We start from the raw sequence: 20,240 nt of genomic DNA, 5'->3' as shown, positions 1-20,240 counted from the left end.
GTTCAAACAGGTGCAATTAATACAGGTAATGAGTGCAGAGTAGAAGGACTTCTTAAAGAAAATCTAACAGGTCTGTGAGAGACAGAATTCTTGCTGGTTGGTAGGTGATCAAATACTTATTACATGCAATAAAATGCAATTTAATTATTTAAAAATCATACAATGTGATTTTCTGTTTTTTATTTTTAGATTCCGTCTCTCACAGTTGAAGTGTATCTATGATAAAAATTACAGACCTCTCCATTCTTTGTAGGTAGGAAAATCGGCAGTGTATCAAATACTTATTTTCCTCACTGTAGCTTCTGACTTTCGGCCAGTGGCACTGAAAAAACTATGACGCCGAAGGGTGAGTATATGACCGGGGGCAGGGGGCTTAGATTTAAAATGCCACTCCAGCGCTGAGAAAAAAACCCCGCTAGAGTGGTGCTTCAAGAATAAAGGAAACATTTGTAAAGGCATTGTCAAAGGGGCTATACCTAAATCACTTGTAAAAGGTAAGATACAGGTAAAATAGATAATTGCTCACATTGAAATCTTCTTATTTATGGAATTGGACCTCCAATTTAAGATAAAATATGTTTTTGGAAAGATTTTTTTTTTCTGTTTGTTGAAACCTAATGCAGTGTATGAAGCATATCTGGTTGAATGGATATCTCTAGAGTACTATTTACAGCCGGCCAGAAAACATTAGCTGGTCACTAATGAGATCTTCTAATAGAGGATTACATTGAAACCATTATGTTTATGGATTGCCATGATGGGAAATTGGAAGGCACTTAACAAAATGTGTGTACCAACGTTCCTTTCATATTCAGAAGTCAGGTTTTTCATTTGCAGGTGTTCATTTCCTTTAACATCTATTTTAAAAAACTGCCTAAAATTAGCATCAAATGTTTAGTATCTATAAGAACGTGCACTGTACAGTACACATTAAGGGAATGCAAACCTGAAACCGAATGTCTTCAAAGCACCTATCAGTGGTATAGCAGCAGGTTGCTTTGGAATTTACAGGTTTCAATCATTGAGTGTTTTGTATTAACCGTTAATCGCACGTGACCGTCTACATTGTTATGGGCAGCACATCCGCTCTTTATACAAGAGGATACACTGCCGACAAATGAATTTTTAAGCATTAATTGTGTATTGTTAGATCACAGGGGCTGTTTATTTCTAATTATTGCCCGGTGTAAACAATCAATCATTCTGTCAATCATTACCTCCTGTAAAAGGCACATTAAAGGGAATGAGTAATCAGGAAATTACCCACAGTTTAAGATTTTTTTTTTGCTATTTTTTTATGTTTTAAAATGTTTAACAAATTTAAGACCAGGACATTTTCCCCCAATCCTGACTAGGCCCACTTTCGTACATGCGGTTTAAGCAGCTGTTTTTTCTCGTTTGGATATTCAAATAGTTTTTGCAGCTTTTTTTGTGATATGTGGGGCCTAATTTTGTTCTGCAGTCGTGCATTTCTAATTCATAGCCCTCGTCCTACTTGTTCAGACAGTCAGTCCTTGTCATTGTAGATGATGCCAGATCTTCTAAACACGCTATATAAAGCTATTCCTGTAATATATGGAGCCGCCAGCATAAAAATGGGTTCTGTAGTATATAGAGTCACTGAAAGGTACAAAAATCATCTGCTCGATTTTGGAGAATAATTAATCAAAACTGGATTTTTTTTATACTCCAGTCTTGATCAAAATCTGATGTAGTAAAATGCAACAAATTTAATTAAAAAGTGAACTTCTGATGAAATTGTCATAATTATAGAAATAAAGGTATGGACCACACATCCAAATATTATACATTAATTTAATAAGCAAAATTTCTAAAACTGAACACAAGGTTTTTAGTTAACATTTTGATCAATTTAGAGAACATCTCAGTGGGTCTCTAACCTGTTGGGCATAGCCCTGTTTGCCGACTACCACCACTTCAATATACCACCAGCATGGGGAGTGACCCAGGTGAAACACATCACCCATGAATATATTGAAAGTGTCATTTTATATTGCATATGATGATATATGTACACGCCTCAACGTTGAAATTGAAACACCAAGAAGGGAATAGTCATGGATTTACGGAAATCACAGGATTGATAGGCATGTTAATGATATGCGAATGATAAAAAATCAAATCAAAGCGTTTAAAACATCTTAATTTATTCAGTGTAAAGTATGAGCGCCATGTGCGGACATACAAGCACATATATGCCTCAGCTGCTATCAGTGCGGTTATTAATGGTTGTCTGAGGATTGTCTGATGCTGGCAGATCCCTTTACAATTGCCAACCAATGATGTTTCAGGTGTGCTTGATAGGAGACAAGTCTGGAGATACTGCAGGCCATGGTAGCTCATTTAGGTCATGCAGGCTGCTCACAGTAGCAAAAGCAACATGCGGCCTGGAGCTGTTCTGTTGTAAAGACGGCTCTTGGGACACTTTGGATAAAAGGCCGTACCACTAGTTCTACGACCAAATCATTGCAATCCTGAGCTGTTTATGTACCTGGAATGGAGACTGGAAGGGTCCAGCTACCGTACATTATGCCATCCTATACCATAATCCCGGGAGTAGGACCAGTGTAAAGTTCCCTTATGAAGTCCTCTTCATTGCGTTGCCAACATTGTCTTGTCCAATTCGAAGAATGGTGTGTAGTGATCCATTCTGTACTATAAGTGAAATTAGACAAAAGTCACATATCAATCCTAAGGCATCAAACAGTGTCTACATAAGCCATCAGAAGGCGTTTGCCTTACATTGAGCTGCACTCCAGACATGCAGCTAGAGGTGTTCAATTGACTTCACGTGAAAGTGTCCTAGGAGCCGTTTCTCAACACCACTTCTTCTCACATCTCTGGACTTGCCTCCAAGCATCTAGGACGACATTGGTCGGCAATTACAAAGGAAACTGCCATCAGCGGATCTTGATGATTTGTGTGCCCAAGTGCATTCAGCATGGCAGAACATTCCTCAGACAACCATTAATAACCTCATGTAAGTGTATTTATTTCTGCATGTGGCGCTCATACTTAGTGCTAAATAAATCAAAATGTTTTGAAAATCTTCGGTCTATTTTTTGTATCATTTGCATATCCTTAACACGATCCTGTGATTTCAAGAATTCCCTGACTTTTCCTTTTTGATGTTCCAATTACTGTGTGTGGTGCTCATAGTTGATCAGGACACATCCAGATGTGTTAAAAATTTTGTTTACAGTTTTTCTTTCCTCTTGGTGTTGCAATTTCAATGTGTGTGTTATATATAACATTTAAACCTCATTTAAAGATTTTTCTGTATTTTCATGACTATGAAAATTGTACATTCACACTGAAGGCGTCAAAACTATGAATTAATACATGTGGAATTATATACTTAACAAAAAAGTGTGAAACAACTGAAAATATGTCTTATATTCTAAGTTCTTCAAAGTAGCCACCTTTTTGCTTTGATGACTGCTTTGCACACTCTTGGCATTCTCTTGATGAGCTTCAAGAGGTAGTCACCGGAAATGGTCTTCCAACAATCTTGAAGGAGTTCCCAGAGATGCTTAGCACTTGTTCGCCCTTTTGCCTTCAGTCTGCGGTCCAGCTCACCCCAAACCATCTCGATTGGGTTCAGGTCTGGTGACTGTGGAGGCCAGGTCATCTGGCGTAGCACCCAATCACTCTCTTTCTTGGTCAAATAGCCCTTACACAGCCTGGAGGTGTGTTTGTGGTCATTGTCCTGTTGAAAAATAAATGATGGTCCAACTAAACGCAAACCGGATGGAATAGCATGCCGCTGCAAGATGCTGTGGTAGCCATGCTGGTTCAGTATGCTTTCAATTTTGAATAAATCCCCAACAGTGTCACCAGCAAAGCACCATCACACCTAGTCCTCCATGCTTCACGGTGGGAACCAGGCATGTAGAGTCCATCCGTTCACCTTTTCTACGTCGCACAAAGACAGTGATTGGAACCAAAGATTTCAAATTTGGACCAAAGCACAGATTTCCACTGGTCTAATGTCCATTCCTTGTGTTCTTTAGCCCAAACAAGTCTCTTCTGCTTGTTGCCTGTCCTTAGCAGTGGTTTCCTAACAGCTATTTTACCATGAAGGCCTGCTGCACAAAGTCTCCTCTTAACAGTTGTTGTAGAGATGTGTCTGCTGCTAGAACTCTGTGTAGCATTGACATGGTCTCTAATCTGAGCTGCTGTTAACCTGCGATTTCTGAGGCTGGTGACTCAGATAAACTTATCCTCAGAAGCAGAGGTGACTCTTGGTCTTCCTTTCCTGGGGCGGTCCTCATGTGAGCCAGTTTCTTTGTAGTGCTTGATGGGTTTTGCAACTGCACTTGGGGACACTTTCAAAGTTTGCCCAATTTTTCTGATTGACTGACCTTCATCTCTTAAAGTAATGATGGCCACTCGTTTTTCTTTACTTAGCTGCTTTTTTCTTGCCATTATACAAATTCTAACAGTCTATTCAGTAGGACTATCAGCTGTGTATCCACCTGACTTCTGCACAACACAACTGATGGTCCCAACCCATTTATAAGGCAAGAAATCCCACTTATTAAACCTAACAGGGCACACCTGTGAAGTGAAAACCATTTCCGGTGACTACCTCTTGAAGCTCATCAAGAGAATGCCAAGAGTGTGCAAAGCAGTCATCAAAGCAAAAGGTGGCTACTTTGAAGAACCTAGAATATAAGACATATTTTCAGTTGTTTCACACTTTTTTTGTTAGGTATATAATTCCACATGTGTTAATTCATAGTTTTGATGCCTTCAGTGTTAATGTACAATTTTCATAGACATGAAAATACAGAAAAATCTTTAAATGAGAAGGTGTGTCCAAACTTTTGGTCTGTACTGTATGTGTGTGTACATACATACAGTACAGTACAGACTCTCTCGAATAACCGCTTGGAACACAAAATTTGTATATCTTAAATTCAATAAAGTCTATCTCCACTGGTTGCATAGTACCGAAGCAAAACCATAACCATAAAATCCCTAGCCTTGTCCAGGCATTAACTAAACAATATAGACCTGTCTGCTTCAGACATGGCTGACATAGTCTCCCAATTAGGTCACGTGCACTGATGCATGCAGTTTGGTGCACACTGCCTGTGCAGTCTCTTCTCAAAGAAGTTCTGTCTTGTTTCTCTCCAGCTCCAACATAAGAAACTCTGCTCAGCTTCCTCCAGCTGACTGACCATTGAACAAATGGGCTAGTTCTAGTCATATCTGTCCAGGTGCACCTACTTCTTTTTTTTTTTTTTTTTTTTCAAAATTTATAGCTTTTTGCATTAGGTTTTTATAACAGTACATTTTTTATTTTTTGACAAATTGAGAACAAGTAAATTCTTTACTACATTCTGAGACAAACATGTTTTCAAATCTGTAACAAAGAAAAATAAGACTAGTATAGTCCTGCTCATTGTTATTGGCACCCATGAAGTTTAAGTACATGAAGTGGAATATCTCCTGAACAAAATGAATCAAGTGAAATAGGGTTTTTTTGCATAGAGCACTCATGTTAAATACAGAAGGGCAAATGATAAACGATAATTTTAAAACCAAAACAATGGGAGGGAAAAATAGAAAAACCTAAAGCTTGCCGTGTCACTGGTATTGGTACCCTTAACATTAATTTAGTATGAAAGCACATTTTGACTTGCCTGTGGTATATCACAAAAGATTCTTCTGTGATTAATTGTAGGTGCCTATATTACATGAATTAGCCAATGAATTACTTCACTGTTTTAAAGAGCCACACAGTGGGCCCTGTTCCTTTGTCACAATGGTGAAGACAAAGGAGCTGTCTGAGGACATCAGAACTGCTATTATTCGCAAACACAAGACTTCCAAAGGGTATAAGGCCATCTCTAAAGACCTTGGTATCTCAATTTCAACAGTGCGCAATGTTATTAAGATGTTTGCCAAGCATGGAACCATCAAGAACCTCCCTGGACGTCGGGGGAAGCGGAAAATTGACAAGCAATGTCTTCGAAGGTTGGTACGAATGGTGGAAAAAAACACCATGGCAAACATCCAAAGACCTGAAGGCTAAACTGGAACAGTCTGGGGTCATGGTTTCAACAAGTACCATACGCCGCACACTAAACCAAGCAGAGCTTTATGGGCTAAGGCCAAGGAAGAAACGATTGCTGAAGAAAAGACCTAAAAAGGAACAACTGATGTTTGCCAAATAGAACCTTGAGAAACCACAATCCTTCTGGGAAAATGTTCTGTGGACAGATGAAACAAAAATAGGGCTTTTTGCCAATGCAACGCAACAGTTTGTTTACAGTCGGCGCAATGAAGCTTATAAGGAAAAGAGCACCTTTCCAACAGTTAAGCTTGGTGTAGGATCCATAATGCTGTGAGGTTGCTTTGCTGCGTCTGGTACTAGAAGCCTTTACTGTATCACAGGAATCATGAAATTAGGGAATTATCAAAAGATTTTAGAGCGAAATGTCCTACCCAGTCTAAGAAAACTTGGTTTGAGTCGAAGATCATGAGTCTTCCAGCAAGACAATGACCCAAAGCACACATCCAAAAGTACACAGGAATGGTTGAAAAAGAAAAAATGGACCGTTTTAAAATGGCCAGCAATGAGTCCTGACCTCAAACCCACTGAAAATCTTTGGGGTGAGCTGAAATCTGCCATTGGGAAAAAGAACCCTGTAAATATTTAAGAGCTTGAACAAGCTGCAAAGGAAGCGTGGGAGAAAATTCCAACTGAGAAGTGCAAGAAGCTTATAGATGGCTACAAGAAACAATTTGGAGGCTGTCATCAATGCCAAAGGGTGTCCAACCAAGTATTAATTAGGGGTGTCTTTATTGCTGCACATGGTGCTTATTCTGTTTTTTTCTTTGCAACATGGAAGTTGAAAAACAATGTTTTATTGTTGTATTACTTTGGACCACTAATTTAAAAAATCCAGAGGATTTAACTCTTGGACATTTCCATTTATTTCTGAAGATTAGTGATGAGCGAGCGTGCTCATTTAACCCTTTAAACGAGCATGCTTGGGTATTCGCCTAGTAGTTTCGGTGTGCTCGACATTTCTCTAACAGCCGCTGTGGCTGCATGTCTCACATCTGTTACACAGCTTTAACACATGCAGGGATAGCCTGTTGTGTCACAGCTGTCTAACAGATGTGACACATGCAGCCGCGGCGGCTGTTAGAGAAATGCCGAGCACACCGAAACTACTCGACGAGTACCAGAGCGTGCTCGTTTAAAGGGTTAAACTAGCACAATCGCTCATCATTACTGAAGATATTGTACAGTCTATGAAAAAAATGAAGGGGTGCCAATAATGGTGAGCAGCACTGTAGTAACATTTCTGTAACATTTGATTTGTTTATTGAGATTTTTCTCTTATTTTACAGAATATGGCATGGAGTCGTATGAAAAGCAGTTTTTAGAGTTACAACAAAGACTCTTCCTCGCAGAACAAGAAAATCTGAAGCGATCTCAAGATCTAAGCACAGTTCTAGATGAGATTAAACGGGCAGTGGCAGAGAAGAGAAACGCATTTGAAAATCATACAGGTATTGATACAGTGAGGACTCCGAAATGGTGACTTTCTTCCTAAACAATATTTGATAAAATACACTAAAGTATATTAGATTACATTTTGCCAAATTTATTAAGAGGCTCATGTCTCTTAACAAATTTGTTTTTGTTTTAATATTCATGTCCAGAAGGCTAAGAGCAGGTTCAGATTTGTGCTAAAATTTACTCTAGTCCTACAATAGGTAATGGGCACCCCTGAACACGAAACAAAGCATGCTCACAAAATTATCATATGTCAGACTGTGGTTTCTAATGCATCTGCAGCTGTCCTTGAATAAATCTCTGCTGCTTAATCATGTAAAGAATAGAAGAATGGGAAAAAAAAAATAATAATAATTTTTATATATATATATATATATATATATATATATATATATATATATATATATATATATATATATATATATATAATATATAATTTTATTTATTACAGTTAGGTCCATATATATTTGGACAGAGACAACATTTTTCTAATTTTGGTTCTAGACATTACCACAATGAATTTTAAACAAAACAATTCAGATGCAGTTGAAGTTCAGACTTTCAGCTTTCATTTGAGGGTATCCACATTAAAATTGGATGAAGGGTTTAGGAGTTTCAGCTCCTTAACATGTGCCACCCTGTTTTTAAAGGGACCAAAAGTAATTGGACAAATGAACATTTTATTTACAATTATTTAATTTCTAGTACTTGGTTGAAAACCCTTTGTTGGCAATGACTGCCTGAAGTCTTGAACTCATGGACATCACCAGAAGCTGTTTCTTCCTTTTTGATGCTCTGCCAGGCCTTCACTGTGGTGGTTTTCAGTTGCTGTTTGTTTGTGGGCCTTTCTGTCTGAAGTTTAGTCTTAAACAAGTGAAATGCATGCTCAATTGGGTTGAGATCAGGTGACTGACTTGGCCATTCAAGAATATTCCACTTTTTTGCTTTAATAAACTCCTGGGTTGCTTTGGCTTTATGTTTTAGGTCATCGTCCATCTGTAGTATGAATCTACGACCAATCAGTTTGGCAGCATTTGGCTGGATCTGAGCACACAGTATGGCTCTGAATACATCAGAATTCATTTGGCTGCTTCTGTCCTGTGTCACATCATCAATAAACACTAGTGACCCAGTGCCACTGGCAGCCATGCATGCCCAAGCCATCACACTGCCTCCGCCGTGTTTTACAGATGATGTGGTATGCTTTGGATCATGAGCTGTACCACGCCTTCACCATACTTTTCTCTTTCCACCATTCTGGTAGAGGTTGATCTTGGTTTCATCTGTCCAAAGAATGTTCTTCCAGAACTGTGCTTGCTTTTTTTAGATGTTTTTTAGCAAAGTCCAGTCTAGCCTTTTTATTCTTGATGCTTATGAGTGGCTTGCACCGTGCAGTGAACCCTCTGTATTTACTTTCATGCAGTTTTCTCTTTATGGTAGATTTGGATATTGATACGCCTACCTCCTGGAGAGTGTTGTTCACTTGGTTGGCTGTTATGAAGGGGCTTCTCTTCACCATGGAGATTATTCTGCTATCATCCACCACTGTTGTCTTCCGTGGGCGCCCAGGTCTTTTTGCATTGACGAGTTCACCAGTGCTTTCTTTCTTTCTCAGGATGTACCAAACTGTAGATTTTGCCACTCCTAATATTGTACCAATTTCTCGGATGGGATTTTTCTGTTTTTGCTTAAGGATGGCTTGTTTCACCTGCATGGAGAGCTCCTTTGACCGCATGTTTACTTCACAGCAAAACCTTCCAAATGCAAGCACCACACCTCAAATGAACTCCAGGCCTTTTATCTGCTTAATTGAGAATGACCTAACAAAGGGATTGCCCACACCTGTCCATGAAATAGCCTTGGAGTCAATTGTCCAATTACTTTTGGTCCCTTTAAAAACAGGGTGGCACATGTTAAGGAGCTGAAACTGCTAAACCCTTCATCCAATTTTAATGTGGACACCCTCAAATGAAAGTCTGAACTTCAACTGCATCTGAATTGTTTTGTTTAAAATTCATTGTGGTAATGTCTAGAAGCAAAATTAGAAAAATGTTGTCTCTGTCCAAATATGTATGGACCTAACTGTATATGTGTATGTATGTGTATATATATATATATATATATATATTAGTACAGACCAAAAGTTTGGACACACCTTCTCATTTAAAGATTTTTATGTCTTTTCATGACTTTGAAAATTGTACATTCACATTGAAGGCATCAAAACTATGAATTAACACATGTGGAATTATATACTTAACAAAAAAGTGTGAAACAACTGAAAATATGTCTTATATTCTAGGTTCTTCAAAGTAGCCACCTTTTGCTTTGATGACTGCTTTGCACACTCTTGGCATTCTCTTGATGAGCTTCAAGAGGTAGTCACCGAAAATGGTTTTCACTTCACAGGTGTGCCCTGTCAGGTTTATTAAGTGGGATTTCTTGCCTTATAAATGGGGTTGGGACCATCAGTTGTGTTGTGCAGAAGTCTGGTGGAGACACAGCTGATAGTCCTACTGAATAGACTGTTAGCTGCTTTTTTCTTGCTATAATACAAATTCTAAGTAAAGAAAAACGAGTGGCCATCATTACTTTAAGAAATGAAGGTCAGTCAGTCTGAAAAATTGGGCAAACTTTGAAAGTGTCCCCAAGTGCCGTTGCAAAAACCATCAAGTGCTACAAAGAAACTGGCTCACATAGGGACCGCCCCAGGAAAGGAAGACCAAGAGTCACCTCTGCTTCTGAGGATAAGTTTATCCGAGTCACCAGCCTCAGAAATCGCAGCTTAACAGCAGCTCAGATTAGAGACCAGGTCAATGCCACACAGAGTTCTAGCAGCAGACACATCTCTTCAACAACTGTTAAGAGGAGACTTTGTGCAGCAGGCCTTCATGGTAAAATAGCTGATAGGAAACCACTGCTAAGGACAGGCAACAAGCAGAAGAGACTTTTTTGGGCTAAAGAACACAAAGAATGGACATTAGACCAGTGGAAATCTGTGCTTTGGTCCAAATTTGAGATCTTTGGTTCCAACCACCGTGTCTTTGTGCGACACAGAAAAGGTGAACAGATGGACTCTACATGCTTGGTTCCCACCGTGAAGCATGGAGGAGGAGGTGTGATGGTGCTTTGCTGGTGACACTGTTGGGGATTTATTCAAAATTGAAGGCATACTGAACCAGCATGGCTACCACAGCATCTTGCAGCGGCATGCTATTCCATCCGGTTTGCGTTTAGTTGGACCATCATTTATTTTTCAACAGGACAATGACCCCAAACACACCTCCAGGCTGTGTAAGGACTATTTGACCAAGGAGAGTGATGGGGTGCTACGCCAGATGACCTGGCCTCCACAGTCACCAGACCTGAACCCAATCGAGATGGTTTGGGGTGAGCTGGACTGCAGAGTGAAGGCAAAAGGGCCAACAAGTGCTAAGCATCTCTAGAAACTCCTTCAAGATTGTTGGAAGACAATTTCCGGTGACTACCTCTTGAAGCTCATCAAGAGAATGCAGAGAGTGCGCAAAGCAGTCATCAAAGCAAAAGGTGGCTACTTTGAAGAACCTAGAATATAAGACATATTTTCAGTTGTTTCACACTTTTTTGTTAAGTATATAATTCCACATGTGTTAATTCATAGTTTTGATGCCTTCAGTGTGAATGTACAATTTTCATAGTCATGAAAATACAGAAAAATCTTTAAATGAGGCGTGTCCAGACTTTTGGTCTGTACTGTATATATATATAATATATATATCTCTCTATCTCTCTGTCTCTCTGTCTCTCTGTCTCTCTGTCTCTCTGTCTCTCTGTCTCTCTGTCTCTCTATCTCTCTATCTCTCTATCTCTCTATCTCTCTATCTCTCTATCTCTCTATCTCTCTATCTCTCTATCTCTCTATCTCTCTATCTCTCTATCTCTCTGTCTCTCTGTCTCTCTGTCTCTCTGTCTCTCTGTCTCTCTGTCTCTCTGTCTCTCTGTCTCTCTGTCTCTCTGTCTCTCTGTCTCTCTGTCTCTCTGTCTCTCTGTCTCTCTGTCTCTCTGTCTCTCTGTCTCTCTGTCTCTCTGTCTCTCTGTCTGTCTGTCTGTCTGTCTGTCTGTCTGTCTGTCTGTCTGTCTGTCTGTCTGTCTGTCTCTCTGTCTGTCTGTCTGTCTGTCTGTCTGTCTGTCTGTCTTTCTCAGATGAAGATATCCATTTCCTATTTGTTCACACTTTTTTTCTCTTCATACTTACAGTTGAGGAGATAAAATGGAGGGTGATGAATATGACCAGAAAACTCCCCATCCAGTTTACAAATATATACATGTTTCTGCCTCATTTGTTGGGACATGAAGACAGCCTGCAGCCCATTGTTCATTATGGGCATGGAAGGACAGGAGGTAAGAAAATCTATTACACCTTTTTGCAAGTGAAAAGTTTAATCTAATCTATGGATTTGTCCAGATGACATAATAGTGCTTATAGAACAAATTACCCAGCTTTTAAAAAGAGTATTTCTATGTTTTTCATTTTACAACAATATTTTATGTTTTTAATTGGTTTCTGAAAAGGTTTGTATTGAAACTGCATGAGTGGTCAGATTCCATATAAATTATAAATGGCTCATTGAAATCTTCTGAGGAGTATGACCATTATCTTTGCCAAATAATTCTATGAAAGGAACTACTTTGGCTTGATGTTGCTTATGTTTGTCATCAGCGGGAATCTGATGGGCACCGGTGCCAAATTTGGACCTGGCTCCCCCTACATGTTGGTTAGATGTATGTAGCATTCTAAAAGCTATAAAGACATGCATGTTCTCCCCCGCCCTTTCATTATGTAGTAATGTACCCCATCCTGTACTAATGTCCCCCATCCTGGGCTCCTTCCAGGTATATATGTCAGTTCATCCTAGGCTCCTTCCAGGTATTTATGTCCCCCATTCCTGGTATAGATATCGCCAATCCTGGGCCCCTTCCTGGTATATAGGTCTCCCATCCTAGGCCCCTTTCTGGTATATATGTTCCCCATTCTGCATCAAGGAAAAAGTAAAAGAAAAAAATTCTTCCTCCCCTCCCTCAACATACGGCATCCTCTTCGCCCTTCTCTTCCGACCACAGCATCTACTTTAGCTGGATGAGCTTCCAAGGACTCAGTCAGCTGAAGCGTACTGAAGTGCAGGAACACTCCGGCTCCCAGCTCTGCAATACACGCACCCGGCCAATCAGAGGCCTGCAGCAGACATCGGCGTGCCTGCTATGGCGACACATGACGTCACTGCCGTGAGACACCAATGGCTGCCACGCCTATGTCAGCTGCCAGCTTTTGGTTGGCCGGTGGCGTGTATTGCAGCACAGGGAGGCGGTGGGTCCCTGCACTTCAGTACGCTTCAGTTGACTCACATCCAGCTGAAGTAGGCTCTGGTCTCACTCTCTGCGACCGCGAATACCCCTGCTTGTCGTAGATGTAAAGAGGATGATGTGTTAGAAAGAACAACCAATGGTCATATTCTCTGTAGATGTGGTCCTTCACTCTGTACAGGCAGATTCTGTTCTGTGGACTTAAGCCTCCTTGTATTGTACGAACAGCCATTTATCTACTTGGCCATCCTGTAACCTTACTTTTAATCTGCAATGGCTGCTGTAGGAATAATGATGCCTGGTTGGCTGCATCCCTGGTCATGTCAGCTGTTTGTGCTGGGGACAAGACCAGGATTTATAGTTGGTCACCTTGCAGGGGGGGGGGGGTTGAAGGAGCTTGTTTCTGATTAAGCTATTCATTTTCCAATTATTTTGATTAACTTTTTATCATTAAATATAAAACATATGGGTATGCTTGGAGGGGAGGCAGGAAGTTGGGAAGGGAAGAGTACAGGGAAAGAAGGGTATCTAGGGCAAAGAACTCTAATTGGTAAGTAGGATTATAAAATGAACACGAAATAATCACAAGTTAACAACAAAATCCTTATAATAGGAAGCTATACACAAAGTTATTAATTATAATAGTCCAATATTATTTGATTAGCTTGTAATAATGAATGTTTTGAACATTAGTATCAATCAATTTACATCAGGAAAATGATTAGACCAGCAGTTCCATTTTTTTGAACATTTGACCTAATTGTCATTATTAATTGCAAACCTGAATTTGAAAGATTTATGTAAATTAATTCTTTCATCTATTACTGGATAAAGAGGAGGGTTTGCTTCTTTCCAATTATATGCTATAGAGTTTTTAACCACTAGTAACACATGTATGATGAGAGGTTTTATTGAAGGGTCTATATGTTCCATATTTAATGACTACAGTGCCATTTGTGGTGACCAAATTATTGGTTTACTGTTCAATTTATTAATCAGTTTAGAAATTTGTTTCCATTGTTTTTGTACTTTATGACATTCCCTAAACATATGTACAAGGCTTCCTTGTAAGCCACAATTCCTCCAACATAGAGAGGTATTGTTTGGATCAATGTGTGCGAGTCTTACCTGAGTGAAGTACCATCTGGAAAGAGTCTTAAAGTATGTTTCATGTAAGGACATGGATATATTTGAGGCGTAAGTCAGACTCATAGCATCATCCCAATCTTCCACTGAAAAAGCAGAATTTAAATCTTTTTCCCACCTGATAATGGATGAATTCTTAATTAATGAACTGTCCTCATTGAAATGGCTATAAACGAATCTGAGGCTCCAGAAAATTTAATGTTTGGGATTGCAGATGAGTTTTACTAAGGCTTCAGATGATGTCTTGTTATTTAGAAGAAAGCACGATACAGATTCTTTAATTATCTGATTAAGCTATTCATAAACATTAGAATTGGGCAACCAGATGGCTAACTAATGTGTATAGGAGGGAAGGGATGGCCTAACTCTCCCTCAATGGCAGGTGTCATGGGGAAATAAGGATCTAGTATGATTTTAAATATACAACCTTTTCTTTCCCAGATCAGATGCTACTAGATGGCGACCAGAGAAAATCGTTAGATCATTTTTAATTGCACTCTATAGCAAGTTTTATATAGGTTTTTACTCATTCTTACACAGAGCTGTACTATTACAATTAGGGCCTGTTCAGACCACCTTAATTTTGGGCAGTGTGCTGCGCTGGGGCTTGCCCCACAAAAAAGTCCTTCATACGATTAGGTTAATAAAAAAGTTATAGAAACGAAAAAAAAAAAAAAATCCCTGCACCCCTAAAAACCAAGCTGTGGTTCATACTTAAAGCTGTCGGCTACTACTTGGTCAACCTCTTCTTAAATGCTGTAGTCCCCAAGTAAAATAAAAAACCCTTATGTTTTCCTACTGCACGACATCGTTCCAGCGAAGTTTGTGCCGGATCTCGCAACGCTGAAGCAGATCAGCGGTCACTACTGGGCTGCTTCTTTCATACATTGCTTGAAAGGAACGCATACATTTCAGAGAGGTGTGAGTGCTGCAGTCCATTAGTGGCTGCGGATTGTCTGCAGCGCTCACATGACACAATAATGTCTCACGAGCATTGAAAGACCTGAAGTAGTGGATAACCCCATTAAAGGTTTAATTTCCTTCCAAAGTTTCTTGTAAGTTATGATTGTGCATTATAGAATCTACGAGGCTCCATATGTATTTGTATGAATTTGTCTCAACCTCATCCTGATATTTAATTTGCATTTATTACTTTATATAATGAAGATGTAATAAGAAAGGAAAATATTGTACAAAGAGGTTGGAGGACATGGAGTCCTGTAGTTGTGGACTTAATTACATTACTAGAAAAATGCTTCTTTAGGCAGCAAGAATGAAGTGCCTGGCAGCTCTCATTCTACAATATATTAGTTAAGTAAGTTGAAAAGTTGGGATTACTGGTATGTCAACACCTGATTGATAGAAAGAAGGGGAGACTCAAAGTGCAATAGGGTCTTATCCGGTTTAGAAATTGGTCTGGGTGAGAGGTATAGGAATTGCTCACCTTTTGGGGTTGTTTAACCCACAACTGAGGAATCAAGGAGTGACAGCTGCTGCAGTACAATCAGGTTGGGAAATCCCGCTGTGTAGAACAATTGGTAGGAGAATGGGCGTAATAATCTGCGCTGCTGTGCTAGATTCAAGAAATCCATAGGGTGTGATGAGGGATTAGACCATGCTGTTTACTCTCAACGCGTTTGAAAGTTGAACCAACTTCTTCATCAGGTGAACCAAAAGTGCGCAGACTACTCCTCCTATCCTCCTACCAATTGTTAAAACCAGATCGGTAACCTGATTTTACAACACTGCAGTACTTGTTAAAAAGATCTGTTAGACCTGATGAGGTTGGTGTACTTACTTTGAAAATCGTTATCAGAGTGTGAATATCCGGTGTATTAAGTCCTGCGTCTGAAGAGAAGCTGGGAGTCCGGCTGAGTGGGTGAATGTATTGGGACTCATAAGCTCTTGTACTTTTTAGCTGGACTCCTAAAATACTCATTTATTTCTACGGATCATACAGCCATTCTGCACAGACTTTCTCAGTAGATATACTAGCTGCATTAGCTGAATGAGCCATTTGCAGTTTTGCTGTCTAGTCTGTGTGTACTTACATGTGTATGCGTTCATGTTGTGAAGTTTGGTGACAGATCTGCTTTAAAACTGGATTCACACTTGCATTTTTTGAGGCCAGAAGCGAATCGAATAGAAAGAAAAATTACAAAGCTTGATAATTAGGGCTGAGGATAAGATTTGCTGATCTGGCATCCGCTTTTGTCCTTCATGGCAAAACCTAGTGCTAGACGCAGAAATAAAGACTGTCCTGTATCGGCTACCATGGAAGACTAGATTCCAGACAGAACCAATCTTTTTGCTCAACTCCACTGATAACGTTTTACTTGGACTCACTCTTGGGTTTGTCTCAACAAACACCACAAGGACTGCTTGTGTAATTCTGAGAACAGTAAATACTAGAGAATACATTGTATTATCTCAATTTATCGTAGTTCACAAACAGGGTGACCAACAAACATGGTGACCGCGGTTAATTTAAAACTTAGTTCAAACTTACCCTAAAACATAATGCCACCATACCATTGGTCCTGCTTCCATTAATCACTGCCTACCCAATCTTAGTAATGTTAGCTTCACAAATATTTGACACCTTCTGCAGCTCATTCATTTATGCCTGCTTGTCCTTCTGTGAGCGGAAAGAAAAACACTTATCAGATGGAGAAAATACTTAAAAATGGTAACATTTACCCAGTTAACTCCTTTTAATAATGTCTCAAGAAAAAAGAAGTGAATATATAACCTGGTACTTGAATAGCTAGCTATATCTTGAGTGCTGATGGTGGTGATACCTGTCATAGGAAAGTTCTTAGCTATGTACATTATTGCTGAGTACAGGGCAATGAAGAGCAGTGAGTGCAGATGAACCATGATGACAGCATTGTGGTCACAAGGCTTTGAGTCAGGATTTAGATGATCCTGGTTTTCAGTTATCTGCTTGAAACAGTTAATAAACCACAAGGCAAGGCTGAGCGTATTGCGCAAGTCTGAGATAGCATGCATGGTGTTTGTCATCATGGTGGATTTAGTAGTTAAATTCTATATTGCTGCTGAAAAAAGTATTATCCACATGATGCGTTCGTATCTTTGTCTTCTCCCTGTATGAACATTCAGCTGTGACCAAAAGTTTTGAATTTTTTTTTAAAAGTGTGATTACTTCTGTCTGGTTGTTGTGATGCCATTTTCCTGGTGATTTTAGTAAGTCAGAAGCAAATGGTTGTCAGCTATGAGGCTATGTGCCCACGTAGCAGATTTGATGCAGAGCGTTTTTGCGCCTCTCTGGCAGAAAAAAACACATGCAGATTTACATGCGTTTTTTCTGCCAGAGAGAAGCATTTTTTCAGCGTTTTTGCATGCGTTTTCGCATGCGTTTTTTCCAAGCGATTTTTAGCATCTCTTGGAAAAGTGCTTGACAAGTTGGTCACACAACATAAATCCATGCAACCGGCATGGATTTATATTGTGTGACCAACTTAGATGCTTTAAATGCTGCATCTAAAGTAAAAAAATAAAAAAAATAAAAAAAAAAGAATTAAAAAGTTAAAAATAAAAAAAACCTGTATACTCACCTCTCCGGTCTCCTCCCGGCGGCGTCCTCTCTCCTCGGCTTCCCGCCGTGTACTGGCAGGACCTGCGGTGACGTCATTTAGTCAGCTGATGGTCACGCGACCATCACCTGACCGCCGACGTCAGCGGTCGCGTGACTATCAGCTGACTAAATGACGTCACCGCAGGTCCTGCAAGTACACCGCGGGACGCCGAGGAGATAAGACGCCGCCGGGAACAGACCGGAGAGGTGAGTATACAGGTTTTTTTATTTTTAACTTTTTAATTTCTTTTTTTCACCGCGTGGTAGCCGGGATGAAGAGCAGTTGTAGTCTCCTCTTCATCCTGGGTACCACACGCACCGCGATTACGCTGCAAATTCGTGGCCATTGAATTTAATTGAAACGCAGCAAATCCACATATACCTGCGGGTTTGCTGCGTTTCAATGTTCCTCAATGGCCGCGAATTTGCAGTGTAATCGCGGTAGAAATGGTCATGCTGCGTTTTGCAACGCAATGTGAATTCGGCGCCCTAATTAGCGCATCATGTGCACAGCACATCCGAATTCACATTGCTTTGCATGGCAGACTGTTTTACAAGCGTTTTCGTGGCATTAAAAACGCTGCAAAAACGCTACGTGGGCACATAGCCTGAGGACGAAAATTGTACTTGACATTGTTTCATCCCTTTATGTGTTAGTTTTCAACATTTGCTGGGCCAAATGTTTTGCATATTTTGTCATGGTCAGTCAAATTTTACCTAAATTTTTTTAAAAATTTTTATGTGTGCATTTTTAGGTTAAAATATGGCAAAGACCAAGCTAAATTTATCACCAGATGTCTGAGAGTGAAGTCAAGCAAAAGCCAAAAAGAGGTAGCTGCTAGTGATGAGCGAGCGTGTTCTGTTAACCCTTTCGGTGAGCATGCTCAGCTGTTTTCTGAGCATCTTCGGCGTGCTTGAATGTTATGTTTGAGTCACTCCGTGTGCATAATTTGTGACTGTTTGACAGCTTTAATACATGTGAGGAATACCTATTAGGCATTCCTCACATGTATTAAAGCTGTCAAAATAGTATGTGCAAAACTTTTGGCAGTCAGTTTTCTTTAATTAAATGACCATACCTATATTCAAAAGCCTTTTTTATTAAAATGAAGGTCTTTCATGATGGCAACTTTATGCACTTTCAATTCATCACCAGGGAAATGGCATCACAACAACCAGATAGAAGTAACCACACTTTTAAAAAAAAATGCAAAACTTTTGGTCGACACTGTACTTTTTTTTTTTTATAGGATAATGATACGAGTAAACCGAAAAAAGAACTTACCGTAGTATGTGTTTCAGAAGCATACAGAAAGTCCCACACATGGACAGAAGGAAACTGGAAAAATGTTATTTGTTACTTGTATAGCACCTACATATTGTGCAGCGCGTGGTGCTCACAGTATAATTACTCTATTGCACAGAAAGTTGGTTCTCCCTTAGCAGTATGTTTTGTGGAGAGTACAAGTAAATGGGAGTACCCTACGATAACCCATATGAACATGGGGAGAACATACTGTCCCAAGTAGATGATGCTTTTTCCTTTGTTTCCCTGGGGGGGAAGGGAGGAGGGTGTAGCCACATTGAGGAATACAATGTACCTTGAGTTCTACTGTTGACAGACAAGTGTAACCAGGCACCATGAGACATAGAGTATCACTTCAATTTTTGCTTAACAGTTTGAGTAAATTAACCCCGATGTGCGTCATGTGACGGCATACAGAGGACTGGCCTTGTGTGAAGGCATTTACTACACTCTTCACACTTGTTTCTTAGCTATATCTGTTATTGGAAAGGTGGGTGGCAACAAATTTAGGTAAAATTACAGCACCCTTTGTGTTGTTTTCAACTTTCATGGAGTTCTAGAAGGCATCCATGATGCAGTGGTACATTTCATTACATCGTCATTACCAACTCTTACTGAAACTGATAACATAATAAATCATGATGCAGACTGGTCAACAACAAAGGGTTGTCATATTAAAGGGGCATTCTAGCTACCAGAAATGCCATAAATGTCAGAAATGGTATGTTTTATTGGACAACCCTTTTTATAAGTATTCGGAGCAAAGAGCCGCTAAAGATATAGCATTAAATAGTGTCATGTTTTTCATATGTATTGATGTAAATATTCTTTTCTGCAAAACAGCCATTAACTATAGGCAAATACAGGTGCATCTCACAAAATTAGAATATCATCGAAAAGTTAATTTTATTTCAGTTCTTCAGTATAAAAAATGAAACTCGTATATTATATAGACTCATTACAAACAGAGTGATGTATTTCAAGTGTTTATTTCTGTTAATGTTGATGATTATGGCTTACACCCAATGAAGACGCAAAAGTCATTATCTCAGTAAATTAGAATACTTTATAACAGCTTGAAAAATGTTTTTAAAATCCAAAATTTTGGCCTACTGAAATGTATGTTCAGTAAATGCACTCAATACTTGGTCGGGGCTCCTTTTGCATCAATTACTGCATCAATGCGGCGTGGCATGGAGGTGATCAGCCTGTGCCACTGCTGAGGTGTTATGGAAGCCCAGGTTGCTTTGATAGCAGCCTTCAGCTCGTCTGCATTGTTGGGTCTGGTG

General features: G+C 39.6%; 1 protein-coding gene across 1 annotated transcript in view; it reads left to right on the top strand.

Moving 5' to 3' along the window:
- The window catches only part of MGAT4D (MGAT4 family member D), a 147,371-nt gene that overhangs the window by 45,687 nt on the left and 81,444 nt on the right, over positions 1-20,240 (top strand). Inside the window, exons 2-3 of the mRNA XM_073642043.1 lie at positions 7,393-7,554; positions 11,798-11,941. Coding sequence (XP_073498144.1) covers positions 7,393-7,554; positions 11,798-11,941 — 306 coding nt within the window. The remainder of the gene's footprint in view (positions 1-7,392; positions 7,555-11,797; positions 11,942-20,240) is intronic.

This window comes from Phyllobates terribilis, unplaced genomic scaffold, assembly GCF_046119375.1.
Source record: "Phyllobates terribilis strain yellow unplaced genomic scaffold, ASM4611937v1 Scaffold_1__5_contigs__length_1240528914, whole genome shotgun sequence".
Lineage (NCBI taxonomy): Eukaryota > Metazoa > Chordata > Amphibia > Anura > Dendrobatidae > Phyllobates > Phyllobates terribilis.
Note: the sequence above shows the minus strand (reverse complement) of the source record. Positions and strands in the feature narration are given on the sequence as shown.